General features: G+C 34.9%; 1 protein-coding gene and 1 pseudogene across 5 annotated transcripts in view; one reads left to right on the top strand and one right to left on the bottom strand.

Annotated features, from left to right (window-relative positions):
- Window positions 1-1,076: 1,076 nt before the first annotated feature.
- Window positions 1,077-8,280, bottom strand: LOC127959032 (recombining binding protein suppressor of hairless-like protein; annotated as a pseudogene).
- The window catches only part of LOC127960028 (matrilin-4), a 25,498-nt gene continuing 15,779 nt past the window's right edge, over window positions 6,538-16,256 (top strand). For 2 of the 5 annotated variants that reach the window (XM_052559556.1, XM_052559555.1), the window contains exons 1-7: window positions 6,558-6,967; window positions 12,226-12,342; window positions 12,747-13,310; window positions 14,312-14,434; window positions 14,523-14,645; window positions 15,128-15,250; window positions 15,522-15,644. In XM_052559556.1, the coding sequence (XP_052415516.1) occupies window positions 12,270-12,342; window positions 12,747-13,310; window positions 14,312-14,434; window positions 14,523-14,645; window positions 15,128-15,250; window positions 15,522-15,644 (1,129 nt within the window). In that variant the 5' untranslated portion in view covers window positions 6,558-6,967; window positions 12,226-12,269. Of the gene's footprint in view, window positions 6,968-12,225; window positions 12,343-12,746; window positions 13,311-14,311; window positions 14,435-14,522; window positions 14,646-15,127; window positions 15,251-15,521; window positions 15,645-16,256 lie in introns of all 5 variants that reach the window. The other 3 variants (XM_052559552.1, XM_052559553.1, XM_052559554.1) reach the window with 3 other exon arrangements.

The raw sequence follows: 16,256 nt of genomic DNA, 5'->3' as shown, positions 1-16,256 counted from the left end.
CCAATTAGCACAAGTGAAATAATCCCTGTGTCATTTACAGGGATCTTTTGTTGTTCTCATATCTAAAAACCGGTAAATGTACTTCCTCAAAGATTGATTCGGTATGAATAGTAATTATTTGTGACATTTGTGCTTTAATGTGTGATAGGATAAATGAGGAGATCTGTGGTTTGCAACGGAAGATCTTGTGTTACGCAGGATCTCCTGAGGTTCACTAAAGGAGGAGGAAGTCATAAACTGAAACTTTTGAACCGCACATTCACAAAGCGTGTCATATTCAAATAGTGAGTTAGTTTCCTGTTTAATGTGTTTGAACTGTTGAGGAATAACAAATAAATGTACAATGCTAAATTGTGACACTACTCTGTCTACACTATAGTGCAGTTTTATTAATAATAGTAGTAGTAGTATTTTTCAACATTTAACAGTATTACATGAAATAATATATACAATTATTTTAGTTCTGCATATATTTGGTTTACAAAATGAAACATAAACAATGCATTGCTGTTTATAACTATATTTTCAGTTGAATTACATATTACATTTTTTAGACATTTTTTTTTCAATAGTTTTTAATTGTATGTAGTGTAACTATCTATTTGGTTGGGTGACTTGAATGTCGCTTTATTTTAGCTTGCCAAACTACAAGCTACTCATGATGTAAGTATCTGCCTTTTCACTGCACCAAAATATGATAAATGCTTACCTGCTTACATTGTTTTAGCCTGCATGTTACCAAACCAGACTTTTAAGTGTGTTCTCCGTGAAAATCCAACATGGACACATGTCCTCCACCGTTAACTAAATCACCAAGGACACTTGTTAGTGTTGTTTAGGTAAGTAATCCATTTTTATTTAACATGCATCCCATAGAGTTTCGTATTAAATTCAGTTTCTTTTGACGAGATTTAATGAATCTGGCTGGATTTCTGACCTCTAGTCCGCTGATGACAGGTACAGGGCTGATGATGTTCAGGTGACTGGTCAGACTCTCACTGAAGGTGTATTTAACCATCTCTGTTCCAACGATGATCTAACAGGAGCCATCATTCAGTAACACCTTATTACTTTCTTTAGGACATGGAGAGGCCTGTGAGTTTGGAATGACACGGGGATGAGTAAATGATGACAGTTTTCATTTTGGGTTGAACTATTGTTCATTTTACTGCCTGTGTTTACCTGGAACTGTATGATTTTTTTCATTAGACAGGCAAAGGTACATGTGGCTACTGTCCCTGAACTGGAAAGCACATTTATGAAGATGAGACACAAGCTCTTCCACATCTAGATAGGCATGCTGCTAATTCACTTTACGTATTACCTGCAAGGAAAGAAATAGAATCAAGTAACTATTCCCATGGCTGACCATTTTGTATTTTTTGTACATTTAACATCCTCTTAAAGGAACAGTTTACTATTTTTCACTGAAGGAAGCATTTTTTAAGATTACGGATTCCTATTTTGGCCAGAAGCAATGGTTTGACTTAAATAATATTTTAATTATTCATTTGTTTCTTTAAACCTGCAATTTTGGATTCACAGACATTAATTGATAGATTAAATGTGGATTACTTGAGGATTACTAGTTTTATATTTGTATAATGTACCATTGGTGGCAGCACCACTCCTGAGTCAGTGCATACCAGCTGAACCACACAGCCACAACAGATGAAGCTGTCACACACTGTGTATTCACTATGAGTGGCTTGCATCTCCTCCACTATAAAGAAACAGAGTAAGTATTAGGCCATAACACTGTAGGGGAAGAGAAAGAAAAATAGACCTCACTCAGGAAGTGCTGTATTGGGGTTAAACCCATTTATGCTACATTTATTACAGCTGTTGAGCACATGTTGCTGACATTTACAACTGGACCTTTTAGATTTTTTGAACTGATTTTACTCTCTTGTTTCTAAACTTGTTTGGGTTTCTTCCGTTTATTTAGCTACTGTGGTTAATTCTTGATATGCACATTGTAGAAACAATCACATACTTTTTATAAAGTTTCAACAGTTTTTTTTTTTTTTTTACTGAACCAATAGGGCAAACAAAAGAAACACCATTCATAATTTAAACCCTCACTGATCCTAAACATGCTAATTCAGACTGACAAGCAGACAGCAAACACAAATGACGGGTATACTGTGACTGATGCCAGTCTGTTCTTTTTCTTAATCTTTGTCTCATTGTCCGTCTCTCCCACAGAACGGTGAGGAATTCAGCGTCACTTGACCGATGCTCTCAGATGTCAAGCGCCTCTTTCTTCCCCTCCGAAGCTCTCTGTGGATCTAGCAGTCATTGTCAACAGAACGTGCCCTCTTAGTGTGTGCTTTAGGATCAGAAGGTTAGAGATCAAATGTCTGACTCCTGTGGCAATGGCTGCTGGGTGACACCAGTTAGTGGCTTGACCCCACTTCTTATACACAAAGACACGCAAACACACTACCCAAACTTACAGGAGTTCAGTTTCGACCCTTTTTATGAAAATGGCACTTAGCAGAAGATGTCATATTTGATTTGATTCATTGGCTTGATCATAAAACAAAACAAAAATATTACAAAAAAATGTAATTTGGACAAAAAAATATAAATAAATAAATATAAATGACCTAGAACCTCAATACTGCACAAAATTCAGAACTGTCTTTCTATTACACACAGCATCAAATTCATTTGCATCATTACTTATGGACATTCAGGATTGCACACACATGAACAGACTCACGGTCAGCGTTTTTCATGCACTGCCTCTTCTGTGATCATTTGGAGATGACTTTAATGAGTTTGCTGTTAAATGTGCCAGTTTCTTGCCCTCTGTTGTGATACAAGTGTAGCAGCAGACGAAAGTGCTTTCGTTTGTCCATATCTGTGATATACAAGGTTTTGGCGCAGACAAACATCTGAAAAACATAAAAAAAAGTAAATTGTTAACATTTACAAAAGTTTGCAAGTTTGAGGTTGGTATGCAAGTTTTTGTTGTTGCTGTTTTTTTTTGTTTTTTTTTTTGACAGTGGCTATTTGCACTTAATGTAAATAGCAATAGAGGCTATTTACAATAAATCCAAATAGCAGCATTATTTTGTGATATGCTATTTACACTAAGCTATAGATTTTTTTTACACTATGTTAAAATTTTACTACTTATGGCAAATAGTGGCAATTATCTGCACCTCAGTATTCTAGTACATTGTAAAACAGTACACAATATTAACTTATTGAGTGTAAATTGTAATTTTAATTCAAATTATTAAATGAATGCCACCTTATTGGGCCAATAGCCCTCCCTACTCCTGGTCTTAATCCTCCACGATATTTTATTTTCAACTTTTTGATTATATCCTTAATTTTCATTGAGAATAAATGTTTTTATGATGTGATTTGAAAAGGGAGAAAAAAGTTCACCTAAAGGCGGATTCGAACCCAGGTTGAGCGCATCAAAACAAACACATCAAACGTTTTACCATCTGCTCTGCTTCTGGAGCTAACAATTGTTGTTTGTCTTTGCAGTGTAGACTAGCCGAATCACACGTTGGTGGGCTATTTGCACTTAGCGTAAATAGACACTCCGGGTTTTTTTTTTAGTTTCTTCTGCTCACCAAGGCTGCATTTATTTGATCAAAATTACAGTCAAAACAGTGAAATATGTTTACTATTTAAATTATTTTGAGCATCATTACTCCAGTCTTCAGTGTCACGTAATACTTGAACACAGTTGTGCTGATTAATAATTATTATGCTACGTTTATTCAGCATTATTTGATAAATTTCTTACAGACATCAAACTATTAACTGGTAGTGTAATTGTTAACTGTATCTAAAGCCTGTGGGGTTTATTTTAAGATCTTTGAATGCAGACTCTGGTTTCTGAGCACAGTTGGAGACATTTTTGAGATCTCATCTAAAGAGGATCACATGAATAAGCTTATCAAAATTTTGCTCTCCATTTAATCTTGTTGTTTTGGTGGTATATTCAAGAGATCTTATTTGTGAGTATTATTTTCTGTGATCAGGAAGTTTAAAGATCATTCATCTTCATGTACACCCACCTGCCCTCCTTACATAAACCTGGTTGTAATCCAGGTAGAATAAACATATGATCCCATCTCCAAATCTGTCTGTACACAGCAGTCATGTTCTCTCATAAACCCGACAGACTCTCTCCTCTTTGATCACTGGGCTTTGGCAATGTCTCACCCTCCTGTCCGTCTGCTCCTCAAAGCTCAGCTTGATTCTGTCTGTACGAGGATCAGCAGAGCTGTTCCAGACCCATGTAACCGAAAAGCAGACAACTGGACTCTCCTAGACCTGATGTTGTGTTAATACAAATGGAAAAATTACTGTGAATTACAAGGGTAAGAATGAAGATGTTCTCTCACAGCTCACTGACCTTTCATGTGCTCCTGTCTGAGTTTCCATCCATGTCCAGATAGATTCAAGCAAGGAGGCGGACAGAAAAATCTATGAAAATGCACAAAACGATTATTTTTGGAACATGAAGAAAGAGGGTGTGCAGTAGTTTTACTTTTACTTTATTAGTGATCAAATAATTTCAAAAACATAGTTTTGGAGGGAAATAATTAGTATTTTATCCAATACAGATTCATAATAGCTTTACATGAATAAACAGGAAAATAACAACAGTAGTACTACTGTTGTCAATTTAACCAGTTATGAAACATTCAACTGTAAAGCAGCTCTACAGAAAACAATAGCATCATTCAGCTCAATTTAGTTTTGTTCAATATCTCAATGATTTCATGTATTAGTTTAAGTTGTATGCAGATGTACAGAAAGCAAATTCAATAGTCAGTTCAATGATGATTCATTTCAGTGTTGCAATGTTAATGTCTTTAATCAGCTGAATTCTGTTTAAAAAATCTGTTAGTCTGGTAGTAAATCTGGTAGACCAGCACCAAACCAGCTTCAATGGTCCAAAAACCATTTTAAGGAATTATGTTTTTTTTTTTTTGTTTGTTTGTTTCTTTCTTTCTTTCATTGGCAAGGATTTGGTTCAGTCATCAGCTGGTCAAAATCTCAAACCAGCAAATGACCTGAAGTTGGTTTTACATATTTCAGTATATTTATGTCTGTATATGCTTCTATATTTGACTGATAAAAATGTGAATGCACAGATGGAAGTCATTTTTCCTCTGAATTGAAGGTATTTTCTCACTGAATCTCTGTTTACTTTTGGCAAAGAGGAGAAATTTTGATCCCCCTAGTGATGCACAAAAATATTTATTTTTAAATTAGTGTTACAAAATGGTAAAACAGTGGTAAATCCAAATGCATACTTTCCGAACAATTTACTCTTTGAAGTGAACTATCTGCATTTTGCAGAGAGCCAATCATGGAGAAGGGCTTTAATGGTTTTAACAAAAATATGGATATTATTTCAGAAAGTACCGAGGCATTGGGACATTAACAGCTTTTCGGGTGTCCTTTATATCTTTGGTAGACCTACTGTGCTTTCTATTCTACCACAGTGTTAATGATTCAGTAATAGATACAAGATACAATAATATACAGTATATTCTGACACAAATATAAGCCATTTTTATGTGGGTGATTTAAATGTGTAGACTTTAGCAGAGGACACAAACTCTGGAAAAAAGAGGGGAAAAAAAATACAAATAAACACTACATGATACATTTAGGGCAATATATTTCAATATATATCCTATTTTGAATTCTAATTTCCTTTTTAAATCCTTTTAGATAGTAACTATTCTAAATTCTATTCTATTCTATTCATCAGTGAATCCTGAAAACAACACAGCTTCCACAAAAAAATATTATAATATATTAAGCAGCACAACTGATAATAATAATAATAATAATAATAATGTTTCTTGAACAGCAAGTCAGCATATTAGAATGATTTCTAAAGGTCATTTGACACTGAAGACTGGAGTAATGATGCTGAAAATTCAGCTTTGCATTACAGGAGTAAATTACATGACTCTATTTTTAATCAAATAATTGCAACCTCTGTAAACATGAAACACTTCTTTCAAAAGCATTTAACTTTGAAATTCATATGATCTGTTTGCAGTGACTCATTTTAAATCATTTTATTACTTACTCAATTATGATCAGTTCTGGGAGTTTTAATTCCACTGATTAAGACCCCAATGATATAAATACAATATTTCCCAGCAGAGTGAAGTGCTTTAACTGAAACACAGTTAATTCCCCAGGTTTAGGATGTTTCAGTCAGTCTGCCCAGATTTTTATTAGAGGACTTCCCAGGAGCATACGGGGTCAGAGGGGCACTGATGTTATTTCCCACTTAGAGTGTGTTAGGATGAAGCTCGAATCAGATCACAGTGTCTGGCTTTTCAAAAATTATTGCACACAAAACTTTTTAATACTTTGTATGGTTAGTTAGCATGAAATATGCAGTTTAACAAGCTGTAATTTTTCTAAAATTATTTTAAGTGTTTTTCTTCTAGTCTCTAAAATACACTTACCCTTTCATTTAAGTCATGATACAGTTATTCATGACTACGCTAATATAGATCACATTAATATTTCACAGGAAGCCTCTAAAGAAAATAGCATCACTCTTAATGAAATTTAGACTGATAAAAGTCAGTTCTGTGTTCACTAATAGCGCTTCAAGAGCTGGTGCATCAGTCGTGGACTAAAGCAGAACCACAAGGAATTTCTGTAGGCTCACTGAAAGAAAGCGTTAATGTTCTCTCTCCTGCTGCAACCCCCCGAAGAAATCTTGCCTGCTCTTCCCATTTCGGACGGGGGTGGGAACTACATTTTAAGCATGCTGTGTAGATTTAATAACTGGCCAATGTCTTGACTGTTCACTCTATGCCCAGATAATAGCCTGGAGAGGTAACTACTCACCTTAAGGAACTGTCTGACTCTTTTTGATAGGCTTTCTGAACCACTGCTGCGTCATTTTGTCGTATTTTTGGATACCGTTGTACCTGTGTCATTACCTGAGGTGAGTGAAGCATGAGTCTGCTGTGTACAGGTGAGACACTTCTGTTGAGCCCACAGTTGCCAGTCCTGGAGAATTAGGAGAAGAAAAAATGCATGGTTGCTTGCGATTTAATTGTTTCTTTGACTATTTAAACTATATGTTTACTGACCTGGACAGTGACCTTCTCATAAAAAAAATCTTATTGGTTCGGAAAAAAATAGCAGTTACATTTAGTGAATGTGAGAAAAATGCTTAGCTGAGCATTTCTGTGCTATTTTTAAACTATGATTTTAGATTAAATGTTCCCTCAATAATGAAAAAGAAGTATAAATGTAGTTTTCATTTAGCTGCAATACTGCATTTTAAGCTAAGTTATAACATGTTATAAAATAATTTATTTATAATACAATGATTTTCTTCGTTATAAAATGCAATTGGTCATTCAAAAAAATTCATATAGCCTAATTGAAATTGAAATTGAAAAACAAAAGAAAAACATTTAAATGTATTTATTTAAATGACATATTATTTCTGCTGTCTGTATTGTGCACATTATGTGATTTTTCAAAAGGTGTATTTTCTGTATCCATGAAATATTATAGTGTGTGGTTTTCTACCAAAGCATATTGTGTAAAATTGTCTCCCATAATGCAGTGCTCTTAAATTGGCCTTGATTTTTTAAGTGGAAGATATGTCAGCTACCATCTTTTATATATATATATATATATAAAGATGTTTTTTTTTTTTTTTTTGTATTTGTTCAGAATGCAGAAAATGCAATCTAGACAAAATTTAAGTTAATTGCATCATGTTTTAATTTTGTGATGGTAATGAAATGGATATTTTAATCATGGACCAATGCATACTACTTTTGAAAATGATTAATGAAATAAATGGTTCTAAAGCAATTCTTATAAAATCTTTATTTTTTTCTTCTGAATGTTCTATCAAAGCATCTGTTACAGTACACAGTATATACTGTGCTGTAAGTAATTAGTATTCCCTTCAAACACAGCCAAGACTTGAATTAAACTAAATATAAATCAGCATGTAACAGACTGTCTGTGTCTCAAAACCTAGTGAGCTGCCAACCTAAACAGCATAGTTGGCTATCATGCTTCCCACAGTGCTATCTAGATAGGCAGCTCACCAGATTTTGGGACACAGCCACATGTTTTAGGTGCGCAGTGGTTGGCTGGAGGCAAAATGCCATTAGTAGCAAAGCGTCACATCTGCTTTCAATCCCACTTTAACAAGAAGCTGCTGTTAGTTAATCTAACGGTGCTCTGAAGTTGTCAGTCAATTGGCTGCTGAAGAAACCATATACTTGCCATTTTCCTCCATTCGCCGCCTCCTCTAAAGCTCCTGTCTTCTCCCGCGCTCCCTCACAATGGGTTTTTCTTTGGTCTGTCTGTGCCCCATGTCAAGTTGAGAGTAATGGTTACACTGTGGGGCTTTAACTCATGGAGATCCCTTTTGGAGAAAACTGGGATCCAGGAAGCTTAAAAAAAATATATATATATATATATATACATACAGCATGCTGGAAGAAATGTGTTGTTGCATTTTTTTTTCTCTCGCTCCTCTACGTTACTCTGATGGTTGGATATGGTTTCTCTTAGTTTGGTTTCCTCAGAGGAGCTGTCTTTTTTTTTGTCCACCTATAATTTATAATGATAACCCCCCCCTAATTTTTAAAGTTCAGAGATTGATCGAACCCATGATGAATAAGGTAATATTTTATCCCAAAGCCCCTCAAAAAAATGTAAACAAGAAAAATTTTCATTTGTTTAAAGAATATTAAGCTTATCTAGTATTGCTTTTTAGCCCCTTGCATTTCAGGCTAATTAATACTATGTTCTAACTGTGAGGGTAGTTTTGTTGTAGTGCCTTTAAATTATGCTGATTTATGATTTATGCTGAGAATCAGATATTCATTTTAAATATAAATATCTAGAAATGTTATATAATAAAAATTATATAATACAAATTATAAATATTCTTTTATTTTAATTATTTAATTTTTAACGGTTTAATTTTCAGGTAAATGTCGGAACATTGCAAATTTTAAAGATCCTAAAACAGGCTTTTTTTTTTGCAAAATATGATTTTTTTTATGATATAAATATTAATATATTGTATAAATTACATAGTATAAACAAATAAATATTTTTTTCATTTTATGATTCACTAAAATTGTCAGGAAAGCAATGCATACTGCAAAGCATAAATATCAGAATAGAATTTCTAATGCTAAATATAATTTTTTTTCATTTTATTTATATCTTAAAATAATGCCCACCATTAAATAGTTAAATAATATTTTCCCTTCAATCTCATTTAATAAAATACATCATTAATATAATATAAATAAATGAAAAAAATTGTTTAAATACAATACAATTAAATATAATAAATACAATATTATGTGATAAATATTCATATTATTTCATAATATACATTTAATTTATTTTGTTTGAAAAAATGCCCACTATTGTTAACATGGTTCTCTTTTATAAGTTAATAAATTTGTAATAAAAAAACGTATATCATTAAATATTATATAATATAAATAAAAAATACATTAATTTCATTTACTTAAAACACTGGCCACCATTGTTATCATATTTGTTGCACTGACCTGTTTCTCTCTCTCCTTTCCTTTGGTCCTGCATGGCGTTCAGGTGTGCAACAGCCACTTTGAAATCCTCATGAGTGAAGTGACATTCAGTCAAGTATGGTGACCCATACTCAGAATTCGTGCTCTGCATTTAACCCATCCGAAGTGCACACACACACACACACACACACTGTGAACACACACCCGGAGCACTGGGCAGCCATTTATGCTGCAGCGCCCAGGGAGCAGTTGGGGGTTCGTTGCCTTACTCAAGGGCACCTCAGTCGTGTTATAGCCGGCCCGAGATTCAAACTCACAACCCTAGGGTTAGGACTCAAATTCTTTAACCACTAGGCCACGACTGCCCACAAACTCTTCTGTAGTGCCAGACACTCCACTACTGTTCATGCCAACTGGTTTTATTTTATTCCATCCTTTCACAATAGTGTAACTGTAAATAGTGTAACTGTCAGAGTCCTGTTGTAAGAGGACTGCTCCATCTCCATTTCCAATAACTGTATTATCAGCCTTATAGAAGTATTTGTAAATCTGCATGCATGTTTGTTTTCAGAGCACTCAGGTGCTGAATTCTCACGCCTTCCTCCACGTGGCAAGCAGTTGAACACAGAATGAGGCGTAAAGTCCAAATAGAAGTGAATGTGGGTGACTTTTGATGCAGATGTTAATTATTTTGTGAGAGTAAAACGTGGAAACCAAACCTATCTGACTTTTTAGTTACAACCTTGAATAACAAGCAGGAATCATGGTTGAAGAGGATAAGTGTTTTTACACAAGTTGGCATTGATGTGGTTACATGGAATTTGCATTATTTCCAGATAGAGGAGCTGAAATTCTGAAATATGGAGGGTGTGTGTTCATTAAATCAACAAGCCCATTTACAAGGGGTTGAATGTTCTTCAAAGCCAGTTGATTGGAAACAGTTTATCAATAAAATATCAGTACATGCAAATGGTTTGGAATAACAGCACCTCTCTGTATGCCTGCTAGACATGCTCCATAAATCATTGCAGTTAAATATGACATTGGCTGCCATCCAAAAGCAAGTAATGAAGCTATATTCTCTTAAACATACTTCTTAAATCTTCTGAATCTGCTTATATGATGAGTGTGACCACACAGTACAGAAATAATCAAAGCCGAGTTAAGGGTCTCGGCAGCTCGTACGCACACACTCAAAGCCTAATGTACACATACAGCACAGAGGATTCATTGTATTAGCACACAAGGGACTGAAGTCTGCCGTTAACCTGGATGCCACTGAAACCGACAGTCATGAGCAGAGTCTTTATCAAGGCTGAGAGAAACCACAAACCAGTCCTGCACTCCTGGTCATAGAGGTCATGTTGCTCATGCTGAAAGAAGTAGAGAAGTATATAGGGATGCATGTTTGATATCTTTTTTCTTTTTCATTTAAAATGGCATATAATAGCATTAGCCTACTTATATTATACTGTATTTAAACCAGTTTGATTGTAATCTTCCAGATTGAGCAAAAATGAAAATTGAGGATTTTGAAGCCATTCTATAGACCAAAATGATTGCATTTGACCCTGTAGAAGATCTTGTAGAAGATTTGTGAATATTCTCATTTTAACAATTGAGTGTATTCACATCAAAATTGTAATGTACTGTTGAAAAATGTGCCGGTCAATAAGATTTAAAAAAAATGTTTTATTGTTTCTTATGCTCACTAATGCTACATTTATTTGGTCAAACTTACAGTAAAAATAGCAAAAATGTTAAATGTTTTCTATTTTAATATATTTTTTTTTTTTGCATCCAGTCTTCTAGAAACTCTGAATTGACAAATAAAATCCTTTAGCATTACACTGTAAATGTAATTACTGTCATTTTTATTTAATATAATGTCAATGCTGAATAAAACTTTTGGTCTTAAAAAGGATTTGAGAGCTATGGCAAAAAAAAAAAAATATATATATATATATATATATATATATATATATATATATATATATATTCATTTCATTAAGCTTTCATATAACTTCAGAAGTTGCAAATATATAGTTGCAGTATTGTGCATGTTGTACAGAAAACCTTTATGGTACTTTACGTGGTGCTGATTGACATGAGGGTGGATAAATGATGACAGAATTTTCATTTTTGAATGAATTATTCCTGCAAGCATATCAGCTTCAACTGCAACATTTGTACAGCTGAAATGCTGTTTTTAATTGAATAGCAAATAGAAAAGCACTAATCTGTCAGGCTGTTTATCTGCCGAGTTAAAAGATAACAGTTCATGCCAAACCATGACACACTCCTCCATTCTGTGGCCCACTGATAGTGAGAACCCTTATCAGGGCTTTGGAGAAGCAAATCCCTTTTTGAAAGCCAAAGTGACTGACAGCACGCCATTTACAACGCCAACGTCCCAGACGCTGTTATTTCCCAGCAATTACTTCACACAGCATTTGAACTTAGTGCCTGTGGTGATGTGATTGGCCCAAAAGTCTATTAACTCTTCCATGTTAACGGCCTGTTTAGAACTGCTGCTGTGGACCATCTGTTTGGTGTCGCCATTTTATTGCGAGCTCAGACTGGAATGTATGGCTGCTTTTAAAGAACAGATTTCCCTTGACCTGCATTTTTTCTCTTTCTTTCTTTTCTCCACCTACAGCCAGTGGGATTTGTGCGGTAAAACTGGGCCTTTGTCAAAGAAACATGATACGTGCGTTGGTGTATGTTGGTGTGCTAATAGCCATAATGGCTGCGACGGAAGGAAGACCTAAATCAGGTTGGTTAAACCGCCGTCATAACACTTAAAAATCAATCTTGAAAGTATGTTTTACATAGAGTGCATGAACTGCATTGGCCTAATATGCAGAATTATTAAACCGTGATGGGGCTGACATAGAAAATGTATTTTTATAATTTGAATATTAGGTTTCTAAATGTCTTTTGAATGGTGTCATGCTCTTGGAAGCCAATATTTTGGGAAATTCCCAAATGGGGAATTTCATGAAACAGTCCTTAAAAGATCATTTTTTATTTGGATTCTTTGTTTATGAACAACCTTTTGTGTAATGTAAAGTTTCAATAAAGGTTCTTTATGGAACCATCGATGGCAATAAAGAACCTAGTGTCATAGTGTCAGTATTGTCATTGTATGTTTTTACTTTTTTTTTTTTTTTTTTACAGCTGAACCAAAGTGTAAATCTGGCCCAGTCGACCTTGTGTTCATCATCGACGGCTCGCGCAGCGTTCGTCCCCATGAGTTTGAGACAATGCGCAAGTTCATGATAGACATCATCCATGAGCTGGACATTGGCCTGGAAGCTACAAGAGTTGGTGTGGTCCAGTACTCCAGTCAAGTCCAGAACGTGTTCTCCCTCAAAGCCTTCAGCAAGCCTGAACAGATGGTCAAAGCCATCAACGAGATCATTCCATTGGCACAGGGAACCATGACAGGCCTGGCCATCCGCTATGCCATGAACGTAGCCTTCTCTGCTGAAGAAGGTGCCCGTCCCAATGTCCCCCACGTAGCGGTTATTGTGACGGACGGCCGTCCTCAGGACCGTGTGGCTGAAGTGGCAGCTGCTGCGAGGGAGTCTGGGATTGAGATCTACGCCGTTGGTGTGGCCAGGGCTGATATGACCTCACTGCGAGCTATGGCATCTCCACCGTTTGAGGATCACGTGTTCCTGGTGGAGAGGTTTGACCTCATTCACCAGTTTGGTCTTCAGTTCCAAGACAAGCTTTGTGGTAAAGTGTTCCTCCATTTGAAATACACTCCACATTAGAGAAAGGATCTAGGCATAAAAGTTGAACTTTTTAGGATTCTTTCTAAAAAGTTTTAACCTCAAACCACAACTCAAAGGTATAATTTCTTCTTAGCAATAACAAAGGATTTACCCTACCATGCAAATATTTTAGGGTCTGTTAATACTGAAAACAATTAAGAAAAAGTCTCCTGTGCTCACCAAGGCTACATTTATTTGATAAAAAATTAAGTAAAACCAGTAATATTTCACAATATTTTTCTCAAATAATGAAAAAAAAAAACTGATTTCTATTTTAATATACAGTATTTTTCAAAATAATTAATTCCAAATCATGATACAAAGCTGAATTTTCAGCATCATTACTCCAGTCTTCAGCAACACATAATCATTCAGAAATCATTATAATATGCTGATTTAGTGAATTAAAAAATAAAATAAAAAAACAGTTTTAGTATAAACGATGTTGAAAAAAGTTGTGCTGCTTAAATGTTTTATTTTCCTGGAATCTATGATGAATAGACAGTTCAAAAGAATAGCATTTTTTAAATAATCTTTTGTAACTATAAATATCTTTACTGTCACTTTTGAATGATCAATTTAATGATAAATTGAATGCATTCTTGCTGAATAAATGCAATAAAAAATGCTTTTTAACGATCCTGTATACATTTTAGATGATGTAATTAAATATACAAATAAAATAAAAATAAAAATATTTTTTTAAATCTTTATAAAATATATATTTTTTTTTTATCTTAAATATAGGTCATTAATTACAATCTTATTTTTATTCTATTTTGTCAACAACAATTATATTCCATTTTATAGTTGAGTATCATCAGCATAACAGTGGAAACAAATAGTCTATACATAAATCTTATGTTGACTAAGCACATGAATGCTGTTTCTTTTGCATCCTGTGGACACAAAGATTTAGCTTTTCTTGATTTCTCTGTACTCATGTGTGTGTTGGATTTGCAGGGATGGACTTGTGTCTGGAATCAGATCACGGCTGTCAGCACATCTGTGAGAGCTCGCCTGGCTCCTACCACTGTCTGTGTCTGCCAGGATACACACTCAACGAGGACGGCAAGACCTGCACACGTGTGTAGCCTTGCAAATGACACACCATCACAGAAGTATTACAATTATCATTCCAGTGGTGCTCAACAGGTGTGTGTTTGCCTTACAGCCATTGATCTATGTGCTGAAGGGAAGCATGATTGTGACCAGATCTGTATTGCTTCACCCGGGTCATTCACATGTGACTGTAACACAGGATACACGCTCAACGATGACAAGAGAACCTGCACAAGTCAGTGACACACAAGTGATATCTGCGTAACAATTTAAGTGAACTTCTATTATTTGTAGAATAACAGACAAAGGTTATGTTCGGAATAGCATCCTACCATACTATTCATACTATTTTAGCAGTATGCATTATACATCATAATTTTTGTTATTTTTGGACCAAAATGTAATTTCAATGCTTTAACAAATTCTAACTGACCCTCTGATGTCACATGGACTACTTTGATGATGTTTTTATTACCTTACTGGACATGGACAGTATACCGTACATACATTTTCAATTGAGTGACAGAAGATTTAGTTTTAGATAACTATAAAAGCACTGATTGAAGGAGGAAGTACACTAGTCTATATATGGCTTCAAGATGAATAGACATGGACTAAAACTAAAACTCAGAAAGCTCCAGTCCTAATTTCAGGGGTTCTTTAACACCTGATTTACTCACCTATACATCTTCTCTCACCATTCTCTGTCTGTTCCAGTGATCGATTACTGCTCCTTTGGGAATGATAGCTGCGAGCATCAGTGTGTGAGTGTGCTCAGTGGCTTTAATTGTCACTGCAACGAAGGATACTCGCTCAACGATGACCTGAAAACCTGCACAAGTTAGTGAGAGCAATTCCCTACAACTTATAATGCTTTTTAAAATATAAAAAGTATATGCGGTGTAGTATTTCAATAGTATTCCATTCAGCTTATACCATATAAATACAGAACAGGTGATGTAAAACAAGCAGAATTAATAAATTTTTGCGTAGTAGCATGTTAGTAGAAATGTTTGTGTCGCCAAATGCAAACATTTATGACAGCAATGAATTTTTCTTGTGTTTTACCATCGTATTACCATTTACTCATGCTTCTGTCTGCCTGTTCCAGTGATCGACTACTGTTCATTTGGGAATGATAGCTGTGAGCACGAGTGTGTGAGTGTGCTTCAGAGCTTTTATTGCCGCTGCCATGAAGGATACACACTCAATGAAGATGAAACAACGTGCACAAGTTAGTGCACAGATATACATACGATACACATATGGAGGACTCACAAATATCTACAACACTACAAGCCTATAATTGTTAGCAGACACAGACGTTCTCCTAACAAACATTTCTCAAACACATGGAACAGTTTCTAATACAAAGATAAAGTTTGCAATGTCATTACAGCTTCCTCTTGGCTGCAGTATGCCGCTATAAAACACAGTTGCTACTTATCTATGCATTTCCTCCTGTGACCAGCTGGTTTACCGATTAAGCCACTGAACAAAAACAGTGTGTTTTCGTGTTTGAGCTTATCTTTAAAAAAAATTGCAATTTAGAATTTTTAAAATGTTGTACTGGTATTTGTCAGCATAAGTAACTTCCACTTACAGTTGGTACAGATATTATTCAGACCCCTTTAAATTTTTCACCCTTTGTTATATTGCAGCCATTTGCTAAAATCATTTAAGTTCTTTTTTCCTCATTAATGTACACACAGCACCCAATGTTCACAGAAAAACACAGAATTGACATTTTTGCACATTTATTAAAAAAGAAAAACTGAAAGATCACATGGCCCTAAGTATTCCGACCCTTTGCTCAGGATTTAGAAGCACCCTTTTGATCTAATAT

This window comes from Carassius gibelio, chromosome B6 (genome assembly GCF_023724105.1).
Source record: "Carassius gibelio isolate Cgi1373 ecotype wild population from Czech Republic chromosome B6, carGib1.2-hapl.c, whole genome shotgun sequence".
Taxonomy (NCBI): Eukaryota; Metazoa; Chordata; class Actinopteri; order Cypriniformes; family Cyprinidae; genus Carassius; species Carassius gibelio.
The sequence above is the reverse complement of the archived record's forward strand: the minus strand, read 5'-3'. Positions and strand labels throughout refer to the sequence as shown.